Here is a 20,901-nt window from a genome sequence, read left to right on the forward strand (position 1 = left end):
CAGCGCCTATTTTACATCTGTTTTTTCCCACAGGTGAAAGGGTTTTGGCACATCTAGAGATGACAGTAGCCAAGGGATACTGTTAGGGTGGCAGGTTGACATGGACAGATAAGTAGTCGAGAGGCTTTTAGCTGCACTGGATGAATTCAAATCTCCTGGGCCGGATGAAATGCACTCCGAGAGTGCTCAAAATCTTTCTAGAGAACTTGCACAACCCATGTCCATAATCTTCGGGACCTCTTTAAGGAGTTGAGATGTCCCGGAGGACTGGAAGAGAGCAAACGTTATTCTGATCTTCAAAAAAGGGAGGAAGGATCACCCGTGAAACTACAGACCAGTGAGTCTGACCTCTGTTGTGGGGAAGATAATGGAGCAGATATTAAAGGGAGCAAACATCTGGAGGGCAATTTCGTGATCCAAGGAAGTCAGCATCGATTTGTCTCCAACAGGTCCTGTCAGACCAACCTGGTTTCCTTTTTTGACCAAGTGACAGGTTTGCTGGATCGTGGAAATTCGGTTGATGTCGTTTACTTGGATTTTAGTAAAGCTTTTGATAAGGTTCCCCATGATGTTCTGATGGATAAATTGAAGGACTGCAATCTGGATTTTCAGATAGTTAGGTAGATAGGGAATTGGTTAGAGAACCGCACTCAAAGAGTTGTTGTCAATGGTGTTTTATTAGACTGGAGAGAGGTGAGTAGCGGGGTACCTCAGGGCTCGGTGCTTGGCCCGGTACTTTTTAACATATTTATTAATGATCTAGATGAGGGGGTGGAGGGACTACTCATCAAGTTTGCAGATGACACCAAATTGGGAAAACTGGCAAATACTCCAGAAGAAAGAGACAGAGATCTGAACACAATGGAAAAATGGGCAAATGAGAACAAGATGCAATTTAATAAAGATAAGTGTAAAGTTCTGCATCTGGGTCAGAAAAATGAAAAGCATGCCTAATGGATGGGGGATACGCTTCTAGGTAACACTGTGTGTGAACGAGACCTTGGGGTACTTGTTGATTGTAAGCTAAACATGAGCAGGCAGTGTCATGCAGCGGTAAAAAAGGAAAATGCCATTTTGGGCTGTATCAACAGAGGCATCACATCAAAATCACAAGATGTCATAGTCCCATTGTATACGGCACTAGTCAGACCACTCCTGGAGTACTGTGTGCAGTTCTGGAGGCCTCACTTCAAGAAGGACATGATTTTCTTCAAGAAGGACATGATCTAGGGCCAAGGGACCAAGCCCTATGAAGATGACAGTGCAGTTTCTCAGTGAAACAGGCTTCCTCGGGAGGTAGTGGGTTGAAGAAGAGTTAGAATCACCAACCCAGTCTCCCCCATCCCCCCATTACCTTGGTGGCTGCGGTTTGTTGTGAGGATGATCCAGGATAAGTGAAGCACTCCCTGGGAGGGAGGGCCACCAGGCTGAGCGCCAAACCCTCCTGCTCCCCCGCAGCAACAACGAGGAGCACCTGAGGCCCCTGCTGGTCCCCCTCAGGCTATCCTGGGAAGGGGGTGGGGGGGTGCAGCGGCAGCCTGCCAGAAGCACAGATGGACCCTGTGTCTCCTTGCGCAGCACAGAGGAAACAAGCCAGCTCCCCTCCCTGCCATGTGACTCACCTGGGAAGATTTAGGCAGACAGGCAGGCAACCTGCAGGGGGGTGGAGCCACATAAGGGCCTGGGGAATCCGCCCTCGCATGGGTTCCCTTCGCACTTCTCTCTGCACCTCGCATATAAAGACAGGATCTTCCGCCGAAGCCTTGGGGATCTCGTATTACAACGAAAGGTCTGGCGTGTTTGCAATGAAGACTCTTCAACACCCCCCCCCCTCTTCCACACACCCTTTGCCGGGGAGCGCTCTTCTCGGCGGGACTTTTGAATACCGTGGTGGGACATGGGACAATTCTTGTGATAGTTCCGCCAGAATTGGGATGGATGGGTAGCTTAATTTTGAAGTCTCACCTCCAAACTTCCAGGAATATTCCCCACCCGATTCTACATTCCCCCACATGCAGCCAGCTGGGTGACCTTGGGCTTGCCACAGCACTGATAAAAGTGTTCTGACTGAGCAGTGATATCAGGGCTCTCTCAGCCTCACCCACCCCACAGGGTGTCTGTTGTGGGGAGGGAAGGCCGCTTTGAGCCTCCTTCGGGTACAGAAAAGCAGCATATAAGAACCAACTCTTCTTCTTCTAATGCACAGGGCTATGGTGCAGATTAAACAGGAGACAAAAGACCTCCGCAACAGCATCCAGTTTCATCTGCACAACCTCCCTGTGTGTAGGCCTCAAATCTACACAGAGTTCCTTGGCTGCCTCTTCCCTCCAGCAGGCCAGAGCAGTATTTTACGTGAGAAAGGGCTTTTAGAATCATAGAGTTGGAAGGGGCCATACAGGCCATCTAGTCCAACCCCCTGCTCAACGCAGGATCAGCCAAAAGCACCCTAAAGCATCCAAGAAAAGTGTGTATCCAACCTTTGCTTGAATGCCAGTCAGGGGGAGCTCACCACCTCCTTAGGCAGCCTGTTCCACTGCTGAACTACTTTGAATGTGAAAATTTTGTTCCTGATATCTAGCCTATACCGTTATACTTGTAGTTTAAACCCATTACGGCGTGTCCTTTCCTCTGCAGCCAATGGGAACAGCATCCTGCCCTCCTCCAAATGACAACCTTTCAGATACTTAAAGACGGCTATCAGGTCCCCTCTCGACCTCCTTTTCTCCAGCTGAACATTCCCAAGTTCCTCAACCTATCTTCATAGGGCTTGGTCCCTTGGCCCCAGATCATCCTCGTCGCTCTCCTCTGTACCCTTTCAATTTTATCTACGTCCTTCTTGAAGTGAGGCCTCCAGAACTGCACACAGTACTCCAGGTGTGGTCTGACTTTCATCCGGCCCAGGGGATTTGAACTCATCCAGTGCAGCTAAATGCCTCTCAACAACCTCTCTGTCCATGTTAACCTGCCACCCAGACACTATCTCTTGGCTACTGCCATCTCTAGATGTGCCTAAACCCTTTGACCTGTGAGAAAAAACAGATGTAAAATAGGCTGAGCCTTTCTGCTTTCTCTGCTTCCTCCGTTAAGAGTTTGTCCATCCGCACCCAACAGTGGGCCTATTGCCTCCTTTACTTTACGTTTGCTCCTCACATAACTGAAAAATCTTTTCTTGTTACAGTGGGCTTCCCTGGCCAATCTTAGCTCACTCTCAGCTTTGGCCTTTCTGATGATTGATCTACAGTGCCTAGTAACCTGTAGGTACACTTCTTTAGAGCTCGGTCCTTCCCTCCATTTCCTGAACATTTTCCTTTTCTTTCTTAGTTCCTCTTGAAGTTTTCTCTTCATCCAAATAGGCTTCTTAGAGCTCCTGCAGTGTTTTCGTCTTTCTGGGATAGTCATTGATTGAGCATGCAATAGGTCTTGTTTGAGTAGCACCCACCCTTCACATGCTCCCTTCCCTTCCAGCATTCTTGTCCATGGTATGACACTCATGTCTCTGAGTTTATTAAAGTTTGACCTACGAAAATCCAACATCCGCGTCTGGCTACAAGCTTCCTTGGCTCCCCATCTTAAAAGGAATTCTATGAGGACATGGTCACTTCCCCCTAGGGTCCCCACCTCCTTCACCTCATCCACCAACTCTTGCCTGTTTGTCAGTATTAAGTCCAGTATGGCTGAACCTCTTGTGGGTTCATCTACCATTTGATAAATGAAATTGTCAGCCAGGCAGGTCAGAAAGTTGCATGACTGAGGACGCTTCGCAGAGTTTGTTTCCCAGCACACATCTGGGAAATTGAAGTCACCCATGATGACAAGGTCCTGACGCTTGGATATTTTCTCAAGCTGCTCACAAAATGCAGCATCCACATCCTCTTGTTGGTCAGGCGGTCGGTAGCAGACAGCAACCACCACACTGTTTGTTTTCCCCTCGCTTATTTTCACCCAGATGCTTTCCACTGTAGATATACTCTCCTTCACTAGAATTTCCTGACAGGTAAGCCCTTTCCTCACATACAATGCCACTACTCCACCTCTTCGATCTATTCTGTTTTTTCTGAACAGTTCATATCCATCCACTATTACATTCCAGTCATAAGAATCATTTCACCAAGTTTCTGTGATGCCTACTAGATCATACCTTTCCATCAGCATGAGAAGTTCCAGCTCTTCCTTCTTATTGCCCATGCTTCGGGCATTAGTATAAAGACATCTGAAACATTTTACTTTTGGTTCCCTGTGAGCTAGCCTTGCCGGTTGGGCTGCCCTCGATCGGTCTCCTTCCTTACACTCCCTATGGTGAACGTCTCCTTCCCCTTGTGGCTTCAGTTTAAAGCTCTCCTGATGAATCTCCCCAGGTTCCTGCCAAACACATTCTTCCCCAGTTTCGATAAGTGCAGTCCATCAGGTGCTAGTAGGCCTTCCTCAAGAAAGCCTATCCCATGGTCCCAGAAACCAAATCTCTCCTGCCAGCACCAACTACACAGCCACTGATTCACCTCCATTATCTTCCTCTCCTGACGCATTCCTCTTCCCTTGACAGGCAAGATTGAAGAGAACACCACTTGTGCCCCCATTTGCTTGAGCTTCCTCCCCAGATCTTGATAGTCTGTTTTAATAGGAGCAATGGTATTTGCGGACATGTTATTCGTTCCCACATGGACCATCACAAATGGGTAGCGATCCATAGATTTGAGGAGTTTGGGCAGCCGCTCTGAAACATCTTTAATTTTTGCTCCTAGCAAGCAACACACCTCTCGGGTTAGGGGGTTGGGCCCAGCCACATGGCGATCCATTCCTCATAGCAGGGAGTCTCCAATTACCAGTACTCTCCTTTTTCTTTTCTTCTCAACACCATTTCCTTCTATCCCCGTGGCCTCTTCATTTTGTCTTAGACTTTGTTTTGGGACCCCTTCCCTCATTGACACTTGCACCACCTCTGCAAGGGCCTGAAATGTATTTTGGAGCTCCAAAGGTCCCGAGAACCGTCTCGCTCTACGCCGTTGAATCTTTTTCCTGTCTGCAGAGGTTCCGTAATGAGGTATATCCCCTTATCCTCTTCAAGACTGGTTGCATCCTCTTTATTCCGAGTTGCACAGCTCCGGTCTATGAACTCCTCCCCTTTCTTAATTTGGGTCAGGGTAATAATCCTCTCTTCTAAGCCCCTAATCCTTACCTCCAAAAGTCTTACCAGCTTACACTTGGGGCAGATGTAGTCCATCCTGTCTTCAGGGAGGAAGGCAATCATGTCACACTCACTGCAGATGATGGGATGGGTGTCCTGGAGGTCCATTGAAAGCCTATCCCATGTTCCCAGAAACCAAATCTCTCCTGCCGGCACCAATTTATACATTGGTTCTTATAAGCCACTTTTCCCTACCCGAAGGAGGCTCAAAAGCGGCTCACAGTTGCCTTCCCTTTCCTCTCCCCCAACAGACACCCTGTGGGGTGGGTGAGGCTGAGAGAGCCCTGATATTCCTGCTCGGTCAGAACATCTTTATCAGTGCCGTGGAGAGCCCAGGGTCACCCAGCTGGTTGCATGTGGGGAGCGCAGAATCGAACCTGGCATGCCAGATTAGAAGTCTGCACTCCTAACCACGACACCAAACTGGCTCTCCATCTTTGGAAATTTTTAAACAGATGGAGAGGCTGATTCTGTGAAGGGGGTGCCAGGTTACAGTGGATGTGTGATAGGGTTGAGAGTGCCAATATCGCTTTTTTCAGCTGCTCCAGACAGACAAATGCTCAATCGAGATCCACTCAGGCCAAGCTGTTCACCCTGCTACAACCCCACTGAAAGGGTCATTCAACCCCTAAAGGGGTCCTGGCCCCCAGGTTGAGAACCACTGACTTAGAGACACCTGAGGCCTGCTGGGTTCTCTCAGACCTTTTGCAGCCCCACATCCCTCACAGGTTGTCTATGGTGGGGAGACAAAGGGAAAAGGTGTTTGTAAATTGCTTTGAGACTCCTTTGGTTAGTAAACAGCAGGGTACAAAAATCCGTTCTTCTAAGGAGCAACCATGAAAGAAGCATGTGGGCACATAACATTTTATCAACTGTAAAAAAAATGGAGACAGAAGGACACCTGTGTACTGTGAGTATCCCATGTGTAGGGGGAGATTTTGGTGTCTGTGGCCTAATTCACACAATAAAGGAAATGAGGTTGAACACAGAACTGGGAGGAATTGGTTGCCATGGAATCTCCCCCTAAGAAGAGTCTCCAGTCTGATTTCCCCTTCACATATCTGAAGACATGGCTCCAGAAAGCTCATCTGTAACCACTATGCTACAATTCCCAAAGGTCAGTCCTCTCCCACACTCAATGAACATCCCAAACCACAAGTTCTTGACTCCCATCTCTCCACACCATGCCCTCATTTGTCACCACACCACCACAACCTCCCTAATGCTGTGAATTTAAACTTGCAAGCATAATTGCTCATCTGTACTTTGGGACCATTAAGCAGATCAGGTTGAAGGTATTTGGTGCTGACCTTGAAGGCCATCTGCGGCTTAGGCCCAGCCTACCTGAGGGACTACCTGCCTCCTTATACCACCTGAAGGCTTCTCTGCTCTGTGGGTGTTGACTTACTGGAGATCCTGGCCTTGACCCAAGGCCCTTTTGGTCCTGGCTGACCAGGGGGAATAAGCTTGCAGGTGAGCTGAGGGTCCTGACACAGCGATCAGTATTCTGCAGGAGCTGTAAAACGCAGCTCTTCCATAGAATCAGAGTTGGAAGGGATCTCCTGGGTACCATCTAGTCCAACCCCCTGCACTTTGCAGGACACTCACAACCCTCTCGCTCATCCACTGTCACCTGCCACTGACTTGAATCTTCACAGCCCCAAATCCCATTTGCCTTTTTAGCCACTGAGTCACACTGCTGACTCATGTTCAATGTAGGGTCTACTAGGTCCTTTTCACACGTACTACTGCCAAGACAAGTCTCCCCCATCCTATATTGGGGTATATGGTTTTTCCTACCTAAATGCAGAACTTTACCTTTGTCCCTATGGAACTTCATTTTATTCTGTCAGATCTGTCAGGGCCCCTCCTCAGGCTACGTGGCCCCACCTACTATATCCCACCTGGGGGTGGATGGCTATGGGAAATGGGGTGGGGGTTACGCTGCCAATCTTGGTTCAGTCTGCTTTTAATGTCCTGTTGGCATTGTTATGGGAGTAGATAGATGGGGTTTTATATTGTAACCTGCCATGAATCGCTGGAAGAGGGGAAGGTGATTGGAAGCTGCTTTAAGACTCCTTTGGGTGTAAAAAAGCACAGTATACAAACCAACTCTTCTTCTGCCTGGTCCTTTCAACTGGAGATACTGGGGACTGAACCAGGCATATGAGCCACAGCCCCTCCCCTTCATCAGGGAGCAATTCAGCCAACGCAAAAGCAATTTAAGAAAAAGCACTAAGCAAAAGTGGGGCACCTAAATCTTGAAAAAATTAGGTGCTGGGGAAGGGAGAGCATCTCACATTGCCAAGCCAACCTGGTCTCCGGTCACCACCCAGCCAGTTTCAGAAAGTGGGGGTACCAAGGACAGAGCATTGAAAGGCCAGGTTCATTGGGGAGGGATATTTCTCCCTCCCTCTCTTCCACCAGGCCTGCTGCCAATGAAGATGGCCTTCTGCAGAGGCCCATTGGCAATACACCTCTAGGGCAGGGATTCCCAACCAGGGTCCTGGGGGTGCTCCAGAGGGGGTCTGTGGCCTTTCCACTCCTGCCTTGGTGGACTTGGCCACCCCTGTGCAGCATGAGGGAGCGAGTTCTCTGGTGCGCCAGGAGGGGGCAGAGCCTGCAAGCGAACTCCCACCTTCCTCCACCTCCTGCCTCTCCTCAGTCATCAGCCAACCTGTTAAGTGATGTCACTTCTGGGGGCGTGGCCTGGAGAAGTATTTCAGGGCCTCCTCCATGGTCAAAAGGTTGCTCGAGTGCTAGGACCACGCCAGATTACTTGGGGCCAGTTCTCTACATGAGGGAGGAAGGAAGACCCAAAGTGCTGTCTAGTGCTGGGTGGCCCAACCAGCCTGGAGCGAGAGGAGCTCCACAAACTCTCCTGCAGTCTATCCCCACCACCTGCCTTCTAAAATCCTGTTACTAAACCACAACGATTAGCAAGTAAAGAAAGCCTATAAGGATGTTCATTTTTAATAATAATGCAGTCACTTTAATGAATGAAATATTAAGGCTTAGAGGATTCATCTTACAGCCTTGTTTACAATTTAGCATGCTGGGGTTTTAGTGGTTCGAAAATATTCAGTGTGTCCGGTTTGCAAGAGTGAAAAATCTTGCAACACCAGCTAGGGATGCCAGCTTCCAGGCGGGACCTGGGGATCCCCTGGCATGACAGCTCATCTCCAGATGACAGATCAGTTCCCCTGGAGAAAAGGGCTGCTGTGGAGGGTGAGCTCTATGGCAGGGGTAGTCAACCTGTGGACCTCCAGATGTTCATGGACTACAATTCCCCTGAGTCCATGCCAGAAAATGCTGTGTGTCCATGCCAGAAAATGACTCCCCCTGCTCTATGGCATTGAACCCCAGGGCCCTCGTCCCCAAATCTCCAGTCGTTTCCCATCCTGGATCTGGCCACCCAACCCCCCACAGTGGCCAGGGCGGGACCTGCAGCCCTAAGATCCACACAGGAAGGGGGGGCGGGCGGCATCTGCACTTAACTGCAGGGACTGCCCCAGGGGATGTTGCTTCCGGCAGGCCCGGCTGGCGCTCAGGTGTGTATTCCGCCTTGCCCCAGACAGCTGGGAAGAGGTGATCAAGATGGGGCTGTTTGCTTCTAGCTCCAGCCATATTCAGCTAATTCAGGGAAGAGACAAGAGGGAGGGATCCTCTTCCCCCTCGCAATATCAGAGGAAAGCAAGGGGCAAAAGAAGAGTGGTTTTTTGCTCCCTGCTTTTTACTATTCAAAGGAGCCCTGAAGTGGCTTCCAGTCGCCTTCCCTTCCTCTCCCCACAATAGACACCCTAGGAGGGAGGTGGGGCTGAGAGAGCTCAGACAGGACTGGACTGGCCCAAGTTCACCCAGCATGCCACTTAATGAATTTCAACGTGGCTTACTCAAAGCAGGCCGCTCCTGAGCGTATAAGAGTCACGGCTTCTAATCTGAAGAACTGTGTTTGAATCCTCACTCCTCCACAAGATGCCTGCTGTGGGTGACCTTGGGCCAGTCACAGTTCTCTCAGAGCTCCATCAATCCTGTCTACCAGGCAGGGTAACTGTTGTGAGGAGGGGAAGGGTAGATAATCGTAAGCCACACCTTTGGGTTGAAACTCCTTTGGGTAGAAACAAAGTGGGGTACCACCTCTGCCAGCTTGTCTAAATTTGTCACCCAGTTTTATTATATGCCTTTTAATGGTGAGTTGTGGTGACAAAAGGCAGGCTAAAAAGGAAATTTAAAAAAAAGCACCCAGCAAAACAAAAGCAAGCATAGAATGAAAGCCACAAACACCAGCATCTGGTATTCCCAGATAGATTGCCTCTGAACATGAAGGTTCCACTTAACCATCTCTGCCAGTTGCCATCAATAGACCTCCCCTTCATTAACTGCCTAAATCCCCTTTTGGGGTCAGCAGTGAGTGGTCTGCTTGCCCCGTCATGTGGCTGAGAATTCCACATGTTCTCTCATGGCGCAAAGCAGGGTTTTGTGAAGCTCTGGGGCTTCTTAAGGGCCCCGGAAGGGTTTCCCGAATGGGTGGGAGTTAATTAATTGTTATAGATATATTTTAAATTTCTTTTCTTGGGTGATATGACCACATATGGTCATGTCAACCGATTCTCTCCTCCCAAAGTGGCCAATGGTAGGCCTGGAGGGGGGAAGGGCCCAGGGGGGCGTGTCCACAGCTCTGCTTCCCAACCCTATTCTGCATGATGGTGCCTCTTCTAGGGTTTCTCGAAGCCTGGAGAATATTTCAGGGGTTTCTCAGTAGTAAAATACCAGATTAGGGAAATTTCAAGAAGGCCAACCAAAAAAAAATGGCCAGTTGGATTTAGCAGAGCCCTTTGCCAAAAAAAGAGCCCTCTGACATCCATACAGTGGCACCAGAACGCCTGTTTGCTCCGTTCAGCCCTGGAGGACGATGGGAGATCATGTTGGGTAGTGACCCAAGTGGCTGGGAAGAATCTCTACCCAGTCCCAAAATTCAGCAGTGGGTCCAGAGCCAATCACTGTCTCTCAGCCTAATCTACATCACAGGGTTGCTGAAAGTTAGTTGCAGTGGGCGGGGTCTGATGCATGGCCCTTTCATCTGCCTAGAGGAAAGGCAGGATAAAAATAGGGCACAAAGGAAAAGAGATAAAAAGGAAACTCCTTCTATCACCTCGCCCCTTTACCACTTGCCAGTCATTGTTGGCAACAGGGTGCAGGGACATGGTTGGGCGGGCTTCCCCAAAGTCTAGAGAAGGCCCCAAGCGTTCCATCTCTAGGGCAGAACTGTGGGGCTCAAATCCCCCTTGAAAAGTAACCTTGCATCTCACCTTTCAAAAGGCGTTGGGGGGGGGGGAAGCTGCACAAGGTGCTTTTGACTTAATCCCAGATCTGATATTCCGGCCGCCACTGAAGTCCCAGGGAGCACGGGGGTCTTCGATTTGTTCTCGTTCAACTGCTTAGGTCTTCCCCCCTCCCCTCCTCCTTGCGGGCAGGGGCTTCTCTGTTTCCAGTGCATGGAGCTTCCTGGAGCTCCGCATCCCGTCCTTTGCCGGCACCCAAGGGCATGGTCTCCAAAGAAGGAAAGAGCCCTCCCCAGCTCCCGCGGCGTACCTTGATCGGGGAAGACTCGGATGATGTTCCCGGGGACGCTGAATTCGTCTACCCAGCAGGCGTCCGCGGGCTTCTTCTCGGCTGCCAACGGGAAGGTTCTGCGGCGAAACATCTTCCAGAGCAGAGGGGGCACCGGCGCCGGCGCCCTGGGGCTGGGCTTGGCGCGGAGGCCCAGCGACTTGAGCAGCAGGCTTTCCTGCACCTTGAAGTCCTGCCCCGCGACCCCCAGCGCCCCAAGGAGCCCGGCCGCCAGCAGCAGAAGCCACATCCTCGACGGGGAGAGCGGCGTGCGCGCCGCGAGGCCGGGCAAAGCGGGAAGGACGCCGGCGAGCCGAAGGGCGAGGGGGAAGCGGGCAGGGCAAGACCGTCCCCCGCAGCGAGGGCCACCGCTCTTTAACCCTTCCCCGCCCAAAGAAAGACGCTCGGGAGGTGAGGAAGCGCCCCCAGTGGGCACGGCACAAAAAGGAGTCTGCCCGTTGCCCCCCTGATTGGGAGAAGAGCTGAGGGGGGCGTGTCTGTATGCTCCGCTTTTCGCTGACCGAAGGAGTCCCAAAGCGGCTTACGGACGCCTGCCGCTTCCTCTCCCGGCAGCCGACGGGAGAGGGTCACGTGGGGCTGAGAGAGCTCGGAGAGAACTGCACTGTCAGGACAGTCGGGTTGGGAAGTACCTGAAGATTTAGGGGTGGAGCCTGGGGAGGGCGGGGTTTGGGGGAGAGGAGGGGTCTCGACAGGTTCTGATGCCGCCGGATAACCCCCACCCCCACCCCAGCAACCATTTTGTTCCAGGGGAACTTCGTGGGCGTCTCCAGGGCAATTTGTAATGGAAGAAGAGTTGGTTCTTATATGCCGCTTTTCCCTACCCGAAGGAGTCTCAAAGCAGCTTCCAATCGCCTTCCTTTCCTCCCCCCACAACAGACACCCTGTGGGGTGGGTGAGGCTGAGAGACCCCTGATATCACTGCTCGGTCAGAACAGCTCTATCGGTGCTAGTTGCCTGTGGGGGAATCAAACCCAGGTCGCCGGATTAGAAATCCCCATCCCCGGCCACTGCACCTCTTGGTAGGACTTCAGGGGCGCCCTGGGGGTTGACTGCCTTATGCCCCTGCACTGGTGTTCTCATTGGAGACCCAGGCCCAGTTCCTCTCCAGACGGCCGCAGTCAGGAGCCCTGGAGACAAGAGCTGCTTTGGAGGGTGGACTCTGGGGCGTTACACCCCGCTGAACCCCCTCTCCTCCCCAGACTTGGCCCATTCCGGGTTCACTCCAAATTTCCAGGAAATGTCTCACTCTGGAATCAGCATCTCCAGGGGAAATGTGGGGGGGGGGGGAGGGGTGGCTATTGTAGCTCAGCAAGCAAGAGGATCTGGGAGGGAAAGGGTTAAGAGACTTCTCTCAGTGGGCAGCTGGCTGCACCTTGATGGGTTTAGCCCAGTGGTAGTCAAACGGTGGCCCTCCAGATGTCCATGGACTACAATTCCCCGGAGCCCCTGCCAGCGAATGCTGGCAGGGGCTCCTGGGAATTGTAGTCCATGGACATCTGGAGGGCCGCCGTTTGACTACCCCTGGTTTAGCCTCTTTGGCCCTTGGTTGCCTTTTGGGTGTTCCTCTTCTCTCTTTTCTTGCTCATCTGGGTGTGGGGCTTTTCTGAAGGCAATCTCTTCAGAGTGTTCAGTGTCCCTACCTGAATATGTCATGTAAGCTGTGCTTCCCTTTTTGGAGGTAAAATTTCTTTCTCTTGTTACTCCTGGAGTCCGATCCTCTTTGTAATCTGTTTGAACGACATTCTCCCTGTAACCGGACACTTGGGCGGATCAAGGATACTACATAAAGCTTCTGTGCTTCCAAGAAGAAATAATAATTTTTAATAAATATTTAACCCATTCAGCTCTGGGATGGGTGAAAACCACAGTAAGTCGGGATGAGTGGGAAGTGGCTCACTTAGGGTTCTCAACCTCCTGCTGGTGCCTGGAGATCTCATGGAACAACAACTAACACATGACAGGTCCCTGGGGAGACAGACTCTCTGGCTCCACATCTCTGCTGAATTCCCTTCCTAAACATCACCCTCCTGGGCTCTGCCCTCCACACCTTCAGTAATTTCCTGTAAACTACAGCAGGGGGAAAACATGATAAAATGGCAGGGGGTGAAGGGATGAAGTTTCTTATATTAAGGTGATCAGATTGTCCCACTTTTGGAGGGACATCTGGGGGTAACTGGCAAATTGTACTTATGTTGAAATTAAATATATATATATATATATTACAATACTATTTTGGTGTTCTATGAAACTTTTTGTTGCTCCATATAGACCAAATTTTAAAACAAGAACCCCCCTGGTCAATGGTGTCCCACTTTACCAATGTTAAAATCTGGTCACCTTATCTTATAGGCCGCTTTTCTCTACCCCAAGAAGTCTCAAAGTGGCTTACAATCATAGAATCAGAGTTGGAAGGCCATCTAGTCCAACCCCCTGCTCAATGCAGGATCAGCCCTAAGTATCCTAAAGCATCCAAGAAAAGTGTGTATCCAACTTTTGCTTGAAGACTGCCAGTGAGGGGGAGCTCACCACCTCCTTAGGCAGCCTATTCCACTGCTGAACTACTCTGACTGTGAAAATCTTTTCCTGATATCTAGCCTATATCGTTGTACTTGTAGTTTAAAGTTTAAACCCATTACTGCGTGTCCTTTCCTCTGCAGCCAGTGGGAACAGCATCCTGCCCTCCTCCAAGTGACAACCTTTCAAATACTTAAAGAGGGCTATCATGTCCCCTCTCAACCTCCTTTTCTCCAGGCTGAACATTCCCAAGTCCCTCAACCTATCTTCATAGGGCTTGGTCCCTTGGCCCCAGATCATCTTCGTCGCTCTCCTCTGTACCCTTTCAATTTTATCTACGTCCTTCTTGAAGTGAGGCCTCCAGAACTGCACACAGTACTCCAGGTGTGGTCTGACCAGTGCCGTATACAATGGGACTATGACATCTTGTGATTTTGGTGTGATGCCCCTGTTGATACAGCCCAAAATGGCATTTGCCTTTTTTACCGCTGCATCACACTGCCTGCTCATGTTCATGTTTAGTTTACAATCTCCTTCCCTTTCCTCCCCCCACAACAGACCCCCTGAGAGGGAGGTGAGGCTGAGAATTCTGACAGTTTTACTCTGTGAAGAGAGTTCTAACAGGACTGTGACCAGCCCAAGGTCACCCAGCTGGCTGCATAGGGAGGACTGGGGAGTCAAACCCAGCTGCCCAGATTAGGGGCCACTGGTCTTAACCACTACACCAAGTTGACTCCCCTCCATCTTAAATTCACTTGTATATTTGGGTGTGTGAATTGGTGGAGGGTGAACAAGAAATAATAAGGGGGCGGTGAGGGGGGATAGTGGAGCGATGGGGAAATCAGCTCCATGAAAGCTGTGCTAGGAATGGCCAGGGCTGCTTGGGGACGAAGGGCCTCAGTATCAGTCTAGAGCAGGGGTAGTCAAACTGCGGCCCTCCAGATGTCCATGGACTACAATTCCCAGAAGCCCCCTGCCAGCGAATGCTGGCAGGGGGCTCCTGGGAATTGTAGTCCATGGACATCTGGAGGGCCGCAGTTTGACTACCCCTGGTCTAGAGTCCTGCAAGCAGGTCTGGCAGAACAGCTGGAAACGATACAGAGAAGAGCAACCAAGATGATGAAGGCACTGAAGCAACCTTTGGGAAAGAGGAAAGTGGGGAACTTTGGTGCGCACTGGGAGGGGCATGGCGGGGCCATCGAACCTTACGTCTGGCGTGGAGAGGACTGTCCCTCCTCCTCCTCCCCACGATCCTGAGCTCGGGCTCACCCAGTGAGGTCAGCGGGGCGGGGTGAGGGCAGCAGGTTTGGATTCAGGGCCGCCCAGGCCAAGTCCTTTGGAGACCACAACCCCCGACTTGTGGAACTCGTTGCAGCAGGAACAATGCGGTGAACTTTGGGATGGTTTTGAAGGGGAGTTAAGGTTAAACCCACAGGAAGGAGAAGTCCACTCCTGAGTACTAGCCGTAATGACTAAAAGGAAACCTCCATGCTCAGAGGCAGCATACCTCAACACCAATTTTAAAATCCTTATTTTGTGCTGCTGACTGCACTCTCTGCTGCAGCTACTGAAAAGCTCTCTGATCTCCATGGGCTCTCATGCCTGGTCCCCTCCGCTCAGAAAAGCACAGCTGCCAAAACCGTCCTATTTAAAATATCTTATATAGCAGGAATTGAGAAGGTCATGAAAACCCAGACCAGCTGCCAGTCAGAGCTGGCAATACTGAACTGCCAGACGGTCCGGTTCTTCATAAGGCAGTTTTGCAAATATGCGGGGAATGACATTCGGAACCCAATCAGCAGCTCAGGCCACTGCTGGGAGATCCAGTGCAACGTCTTTCATGAAAGAATACCCACAAAGACACCTTTCTCCATCATGTTCCCTCATCACATTCTCAATGGTGGGATTCTCTCTGCCCGAGTTGTAAGCATTTGGAATTCGTTCCCTTTCCTGAATTGTGACAAAAGATACCCTCTCCCCACCTCCCAGATACAACTCCCTGAGCCTAGACCCCGCAACAAAGCTTCCAACACGGAGACAAGCGTGGCTTTAATGAGGCTTCCCCACCCCCACCCCCTCCCTAGCCAACATTCAGTTACAACAAATTGGTGTTTATTAAACATTTCCTTTGCTCGTTCATGTAAACACCCACTGGAAGTGCAAATGGGTGCAAAAATTATGCTGAAATTGGGTAAAAGGAGGAATCTCGGTCACAGCTCAAAAACTGTTTGGCTAATGATGTTCATACAGTCACGGGAAGAGGCAAGGCTGGTGTGTCGATGGGATGTTATTCACCCCTTTGAAAAAAACCACCTCAATACTTAGAAATCATCAGGTTTTTCACGTCAAAAAAGGCCTGTAATGTTTTGCAAACGGTAACACTGCCGCATCTCCTGCTTAGAACAGTCAATTCCTGCCTGTTATTGGTAGGGCTTTCTTCTGAGGCACGATCAAAGAGAGAAATGCCCCCAAATTACCATCCCTCCATAATGGGATTTCCCTGTCTCAATTCCTTGCCTTTTCCAACAAGAACTGGTTTCAGAAGTCTGCAGCTAATGAAGAACCTTTGCTGACTCCCAAAGCCGGCGCATTTTAAACAAACAGAAGTCAGTTTGATTTTTACATTCTGTTATTCTTCATTTCTTGCTGGAGACAAACCCCCAACGAGATCCAAGCAGATAAAAAAAAATAATACATGTTTCTCTTCATTTTCCAAAACTCACAAATAACCAGTAAACTTTGTGTCTTTTCTGGCACAAAGGGAGGGACCGAAATTATCCGGATGGAGCTGCAGCTCCTGGCAACATTCGCCAGGCAGAGAATCTCAGCTGTGGTTATGGAAAAGGGGGACTGCGGCTGCTTGTCTGCCCAAGGACTCTTGAAACCATTCTGACGAAGTGAAAAGATGAACTAGGCCAGACAGGTTCTTAAAAATTGACCCTCAAAGTGTTTAAAGACATCAGACAGTAAAAAGGAATTAGAGGAGACCCTTGACCACTCGTGGTGGGGTGAGATGAAGAGGGTGAGGGGTCTGGAGACCAAGATATATGTGCTTTCTGTTGCCCCAGAGGGTCAGACCAATGGGATGAAATTAATGCAAAAGAAATTCTGTCTAAACATCCGGAAGAAGTTCCTGTCAGTTAGAGCGGTTCCTCAGTGGAACAGGCTTCCTCAGGAGGTGGTGGGTTCTCCTTCCTTGGAAGTTTTTAAGCAGAGGCTGGAGAGCCATTGGACAGAAATGCCGAGTCTGTGAACTTAGGCAGATGGTGAGTGGGTGAGCTGGGAAGGTGCTTGGTTCTTGTGGCCCTTGCTTCTTCCTGGGTTTTTTTTCTTGGGGGGGGGGGTCATCTGGGCATGGAATTGAAGTCATTGTGGGTGGGCAGGTAGTTGTGAGTTCCTGCACTGTGCAGGGAGTTGGACAAGATGACCCTGGAGGCTCCTTCCAACTCCAAGATTGTAATCTGTCCCCAGGATCTCTTAGGGAGACAAATAGACACCTACATGTCTCCTCCATTTCCCCAGAGGCATGGAGTCTGGCAGGAGAGGGTTTCTTGAGGTGGGTGTCGTTCTTGGGGGGTTATTGTTGCAGCCATGTAGGGGTTTGTTGCACTTTTACAATGAATGTTTTATTACATTTTAACATTTTAACCCACCATGAGCCGGCTAGTTTGGGGGTGGTGGCAAACAAATCAAATTAATAATAATCATAATAAAGTACTGTTCCTGCAAAATTTAACAAGGTAAAGATCTTGACGGGGGCTGGGTGGGAGGGAAAACATGCAAACAGCCTGCGGATGTGGTGGGACTGGAAGTCAGGAAAATTGCCAGTTTGCAAGTGGTGATGTTCTGCATTCGGAGATTCATGGCAAACAGGTCCTTCCACAATTGGAGGCACACTTGCTTCTCTTTGATCTGCACATTTCAACAATCTTAATTGATTAGCTGACCACAGCTCGAAACTGCAGGTCAAATTAGAAAAGCAGAAGGTTTCTTGTTCTCATGGACAAGGATCCTGGAAAGGCGGGGCCAGGGCAGGACTCTGGACCCTCCCTGTGATCCAATCATGGGGATTATGCAAAAGTTGCCTGATTTGCATTAATGTGTGCAGGTCACAGAGTCCCTCTGTGATGCCCCTTCTTTTGCTGGTCGGGAAAGCATTTCTGGACCCTGAGCAAGAAAGAGGGCAGCGGCAAAATCGGGAGGTGGAACCAGCCCAGGGCTTGCATGTTGAATCAAAAAGCAGGGCCCCACGTTTCACGTCCCTGTGCTCATTCCATTCCAGCCAAGGTACATATTAAGGCTTTGCCAGTCAGTGGGCCATGCAAATGCAGAGGTTTGCATAGGGGTGAGATCAAAGGGCTCCTTCATCCTGCAAATGCCTCCCCCCCCCCCCGCACACACACACCGTCTGTGCCCTGTCAGTAGCCCAAGTAGCCCAAGGGGGGAAAAGAGTCCTTGGGAAGTAAGTCCTCTTGACCTGGGGCTTACAAACGTCTTGCCAGGGAACTACCAAGTGGGTCTTTGGGACTTCTGCCTCCCAGGAGAGAATCTCTGACTCCAGTGCAAAGCAAACAGTTCTAGGCTCCTGCCAGATCTGCCAGCTCCTCTTTTGTTATCCCCAAGACCCAGCAGTTCTTAGAGCAGGGCTAGGCCCGAAGAAGAAGAGTTGGTTTTTATACCCCACTTTACACTGCTTGAAGGAGTCTCAAAGCAGCTTCCAATCCCCTTCCTCTCCCCACAACAGACACCTTGTGAGGTCAGTGGGGCTGAGCGCTCTGACAGAACTGCTCTGTGAGAACAGCTCTAACAGGACTCTGACTAGCCAAAGGTCATCCAGCTGGTTGCATGTGGAGGAGGAGCGGGGAATCAAACCAAATTGTCAGATTAGATGCCACTGCTCTTAACCACTACACTGAGCTGGCTCTGGAAGCAGCTCTTCCACAAAGTGAAGGGAAGGAAGTACAGCTATAAAACTTCTGCATCGCTTTCTGCCAAAGACATTTTGTGGCTGGAGAGACAGAGAACCCAAATGGTGCCCCTCCCTCCTCTCTTTGCAGTATTTTGAACAGCACTCCCAAATTTGGTCTCCAAAGGTAGGGCCAGCCCTGAACTCAGCTGCGGGGTTAACGCTCCCTGGTGGGAATGCTTCCTGTCTCTTCTGGCTCAACTACTAGTCCACATGAGGTCCTGGGACCCGACAATTCATGACGACAAGGTTGCGTCACATCCACAGCCCCAAAAGAAGATAACAGTAGTAACTTGCTGCTTAATTTTCCAGGCAGGGAAGAGAGCACAGCAGTTTCTGGATTTGGGCAGGTGTGATTTGTGGCCTAAGGTGATCACAGAAGCTGATGTTTTGGACTTGGGGCAGACCGTTTGAAGGTATCAGATTGTCCCACTTGGGTTCATGCCCACTTCATGGAACTGACAGTAGGCAGGATGATGCCTGAAAGGTACAGCTGTTTTTGTACTACGGATGGATGGGCGCTCCCAGCAAGGAACGACCTGCCACTTTGCAGGAAGACTGTCACTGCCCGGGGAGTGTCGGGTAGCCAGGGAGGGGTAGCCAGCCTCGGTGAACGCTTTGCTGAAACAGGACATGGGGAGTACCCTTTTTGTTCCACGTGAGTTGAGCACAAGTATTTACAGATCACAGACAAAATTCACAGCAGTGGATATCCTCCCCTCTCCCCCCCCCCCCGATAATCAGTTCACTTCTGGTAGCCGAAACACACACACACACACACACACACACACACCATTTGTTTTAAAGCAGATTTCCTGAATAAGTCTTCAACTTCTCTGGACGGCTGCTCTGTTCTCCAATTCTCATTCATTCCTGTGCCTTCCAAAAAGGGATGGGGGAGGCAGACCTCACCTCTCCAAGCAAGGCTCTGGCAGAAGACATGAAGAGGCAGAGAAAGAGGCAGGCAGAGGCATGACGCAGGGCATATCCTCTTCAGCCACAGGCGACAGGACCAAAACGTCATTGATTCTCCACAGCAATTGGTTTCCTGGGGTGACAGCAGCCCTCCCTCTCATTTATCTCAGCCAATCAGGACTCCATAGGTAACAGCAGAGGGGAAACCCCCTTGCTGCCTTGCCTTGTGCCCGTCCTTAAGCAAAGGATACAGGGGAGGGGGGAAGCAGAGTTGGACTTTGCAACGCCATCCTGTGTGCATGAGGGAGGGGAGGAGGAGACGGTGGACTCCCTGCCTTCTCCTGCCTGTGAACAGAAGCACCCACCAGGCCAGTGCAAAGAAAGTGTCCCTGGCAGCTCACTCCTGTCCATGGAGGCCACCTCTTCCAGCTCTCCAGTTTAAACAAGGGGCAGGACCATGCTGGAAGCTCTCCAATCTGGCCAGGGTTTGAGCCACGAAGTGGGGCCAACATGCCACATGGTAGACCTGGGGTTTGAGCAAAGGAAGTGGGAGCAGGGGCAGCAGGGTTGGGCAGGCCCTTCCCCGGCGCAGCGGTTCCTCTTTCAAGGGCGCTTGTCCTTCACGATCCCGTTCATGAGGGGTTTCCTGCAAAGGACAAGAGCAGCATCTGAACCTAAGGTGCTTCAGACCAAAGCGGAGAAGGGTGGGGCAATGCAGTTTGGGGCTGCATCAACAGAGGCATCACATCAGAATTGCGAGATGTTCTAGTCCTGCTGTCTACGGCATTGGTCAGACCCCACCTGGAGTAATGTGTGCAGTTCTGGAGGCCCCACTTTGAAAAGGACGTGGACCAAATTGGAAGGGTGCAGAGGAGAGCGATGAGGAAGATCCAGGGCCTGGGGACCAAGCCCTGTGAGGAAAGGTGGAGGGACTTGGGAATGTTCAGCCTGGAGATGGGGAGGTTGAGGAGGGGACAGGAGGGCTCTCTTGAGGTATCTGGAAGGTTGTCCCTTGTAAGAGAGCAGGGAGAAGTTCCTGTCAGCAGCAGAGGATAGGACCCACAGTAATGGATTTAAATTACGATTTAACGATATTGGCTAGATATCAGGAAAAAATTTTCCACAGTCAGAGTAGTTCAGTAGTGGAATCAACTGCCTAAGGAGGCAGGAAGCTCCCCCTCACTGGGAGTCTTCAAGCAGCAGCTGGACAGATTCTTATCTTGGATGCTTTGGGCTGATCCTGCGTTGAGCAGGGGGTTGAGCTACATAGATTGTCTGGCCCCTTCCAAATCTAAGACTCTATGATTCTATGAAGTGGAAGAATGGAACAGGCTAGGACTGGTAAAGGGCAATAGAAGCTGCTCATGCTGAAGGAATGCTGTGCATGAACATCTGGGCAGAAGGATGAGGCCCTCTTTTGCCTGCAGTGCAGGCCCCAGTTGCGAATTAAAAGGCACCCTTCTCTTTGCCCAGGTTCTTGCCAACCTCCAGGTAGGTCTGAAAGGGCTGACCTTTCAGATGGCGCAAAGCAGCAGTATATAGTCCAAACAAAAACTCAACACTTAGCTGCATAGTTAATAGTACAAATACTTTTTTCTTTAATTTCCTTTCTAGAATAATTTTCCAAAATCTTATCACAACATGTACTGGTTGAACCTTGTTTTTGCCACCGTTTCTTCAGCAACAAGACTAT

At 50.5% G+C, this 20,901-nt stretch overlaps 1 protein-coding gene across 3 annotated transcripts in view; it reads right to left on the reverse strand.

Moving 5' to 3' along the window:
• The window catches only part of CERS1 (ceramide synthase 1), a 78,677-nt gene that overhangs the window by 4,252 nt on the left and 53,524 nt on the right, over nucleotides 1–20,901 (reverse strand). Inside the window, exon 1 of one of the 3 annotated variants that reach the window (XM_077331631.1) lies at nucleotides 10,775–11,493. The exons of 1 other annotated variant lie outside the window; for it this stretch is intronic. In XM_077331631.1, coding sequence (XP_077187746.1) covers nucleotides 10,775–11,042 — 268 coding nt within the window. In that variant the 5' untranslated portion in view covers nucleotides 11,043–11,493. Of the gene's footprint in view, nucleotides 1–10,774; nucleotides 11,494–15,938; nucleotides 19,855–20,901 lie in introns of those variants that run through there. One more of the 3 variants, XM_077331633.1, reaches the window with a different exon arrangement.

This window comes from Paroedura picta, chromosome 4, assembly GCF_049243985.1.
Source record: "Paroedura picta isolate Pp20150507F chromosome 4, Ppicta_v3.0, whole genome shotgun sequence".
Lineage (NCBI taxonomy): Eukaryota > Metazoa > Chordata > Lepidosauria > Squamata > Gekkonidae > Paroedura > Paroedura picta.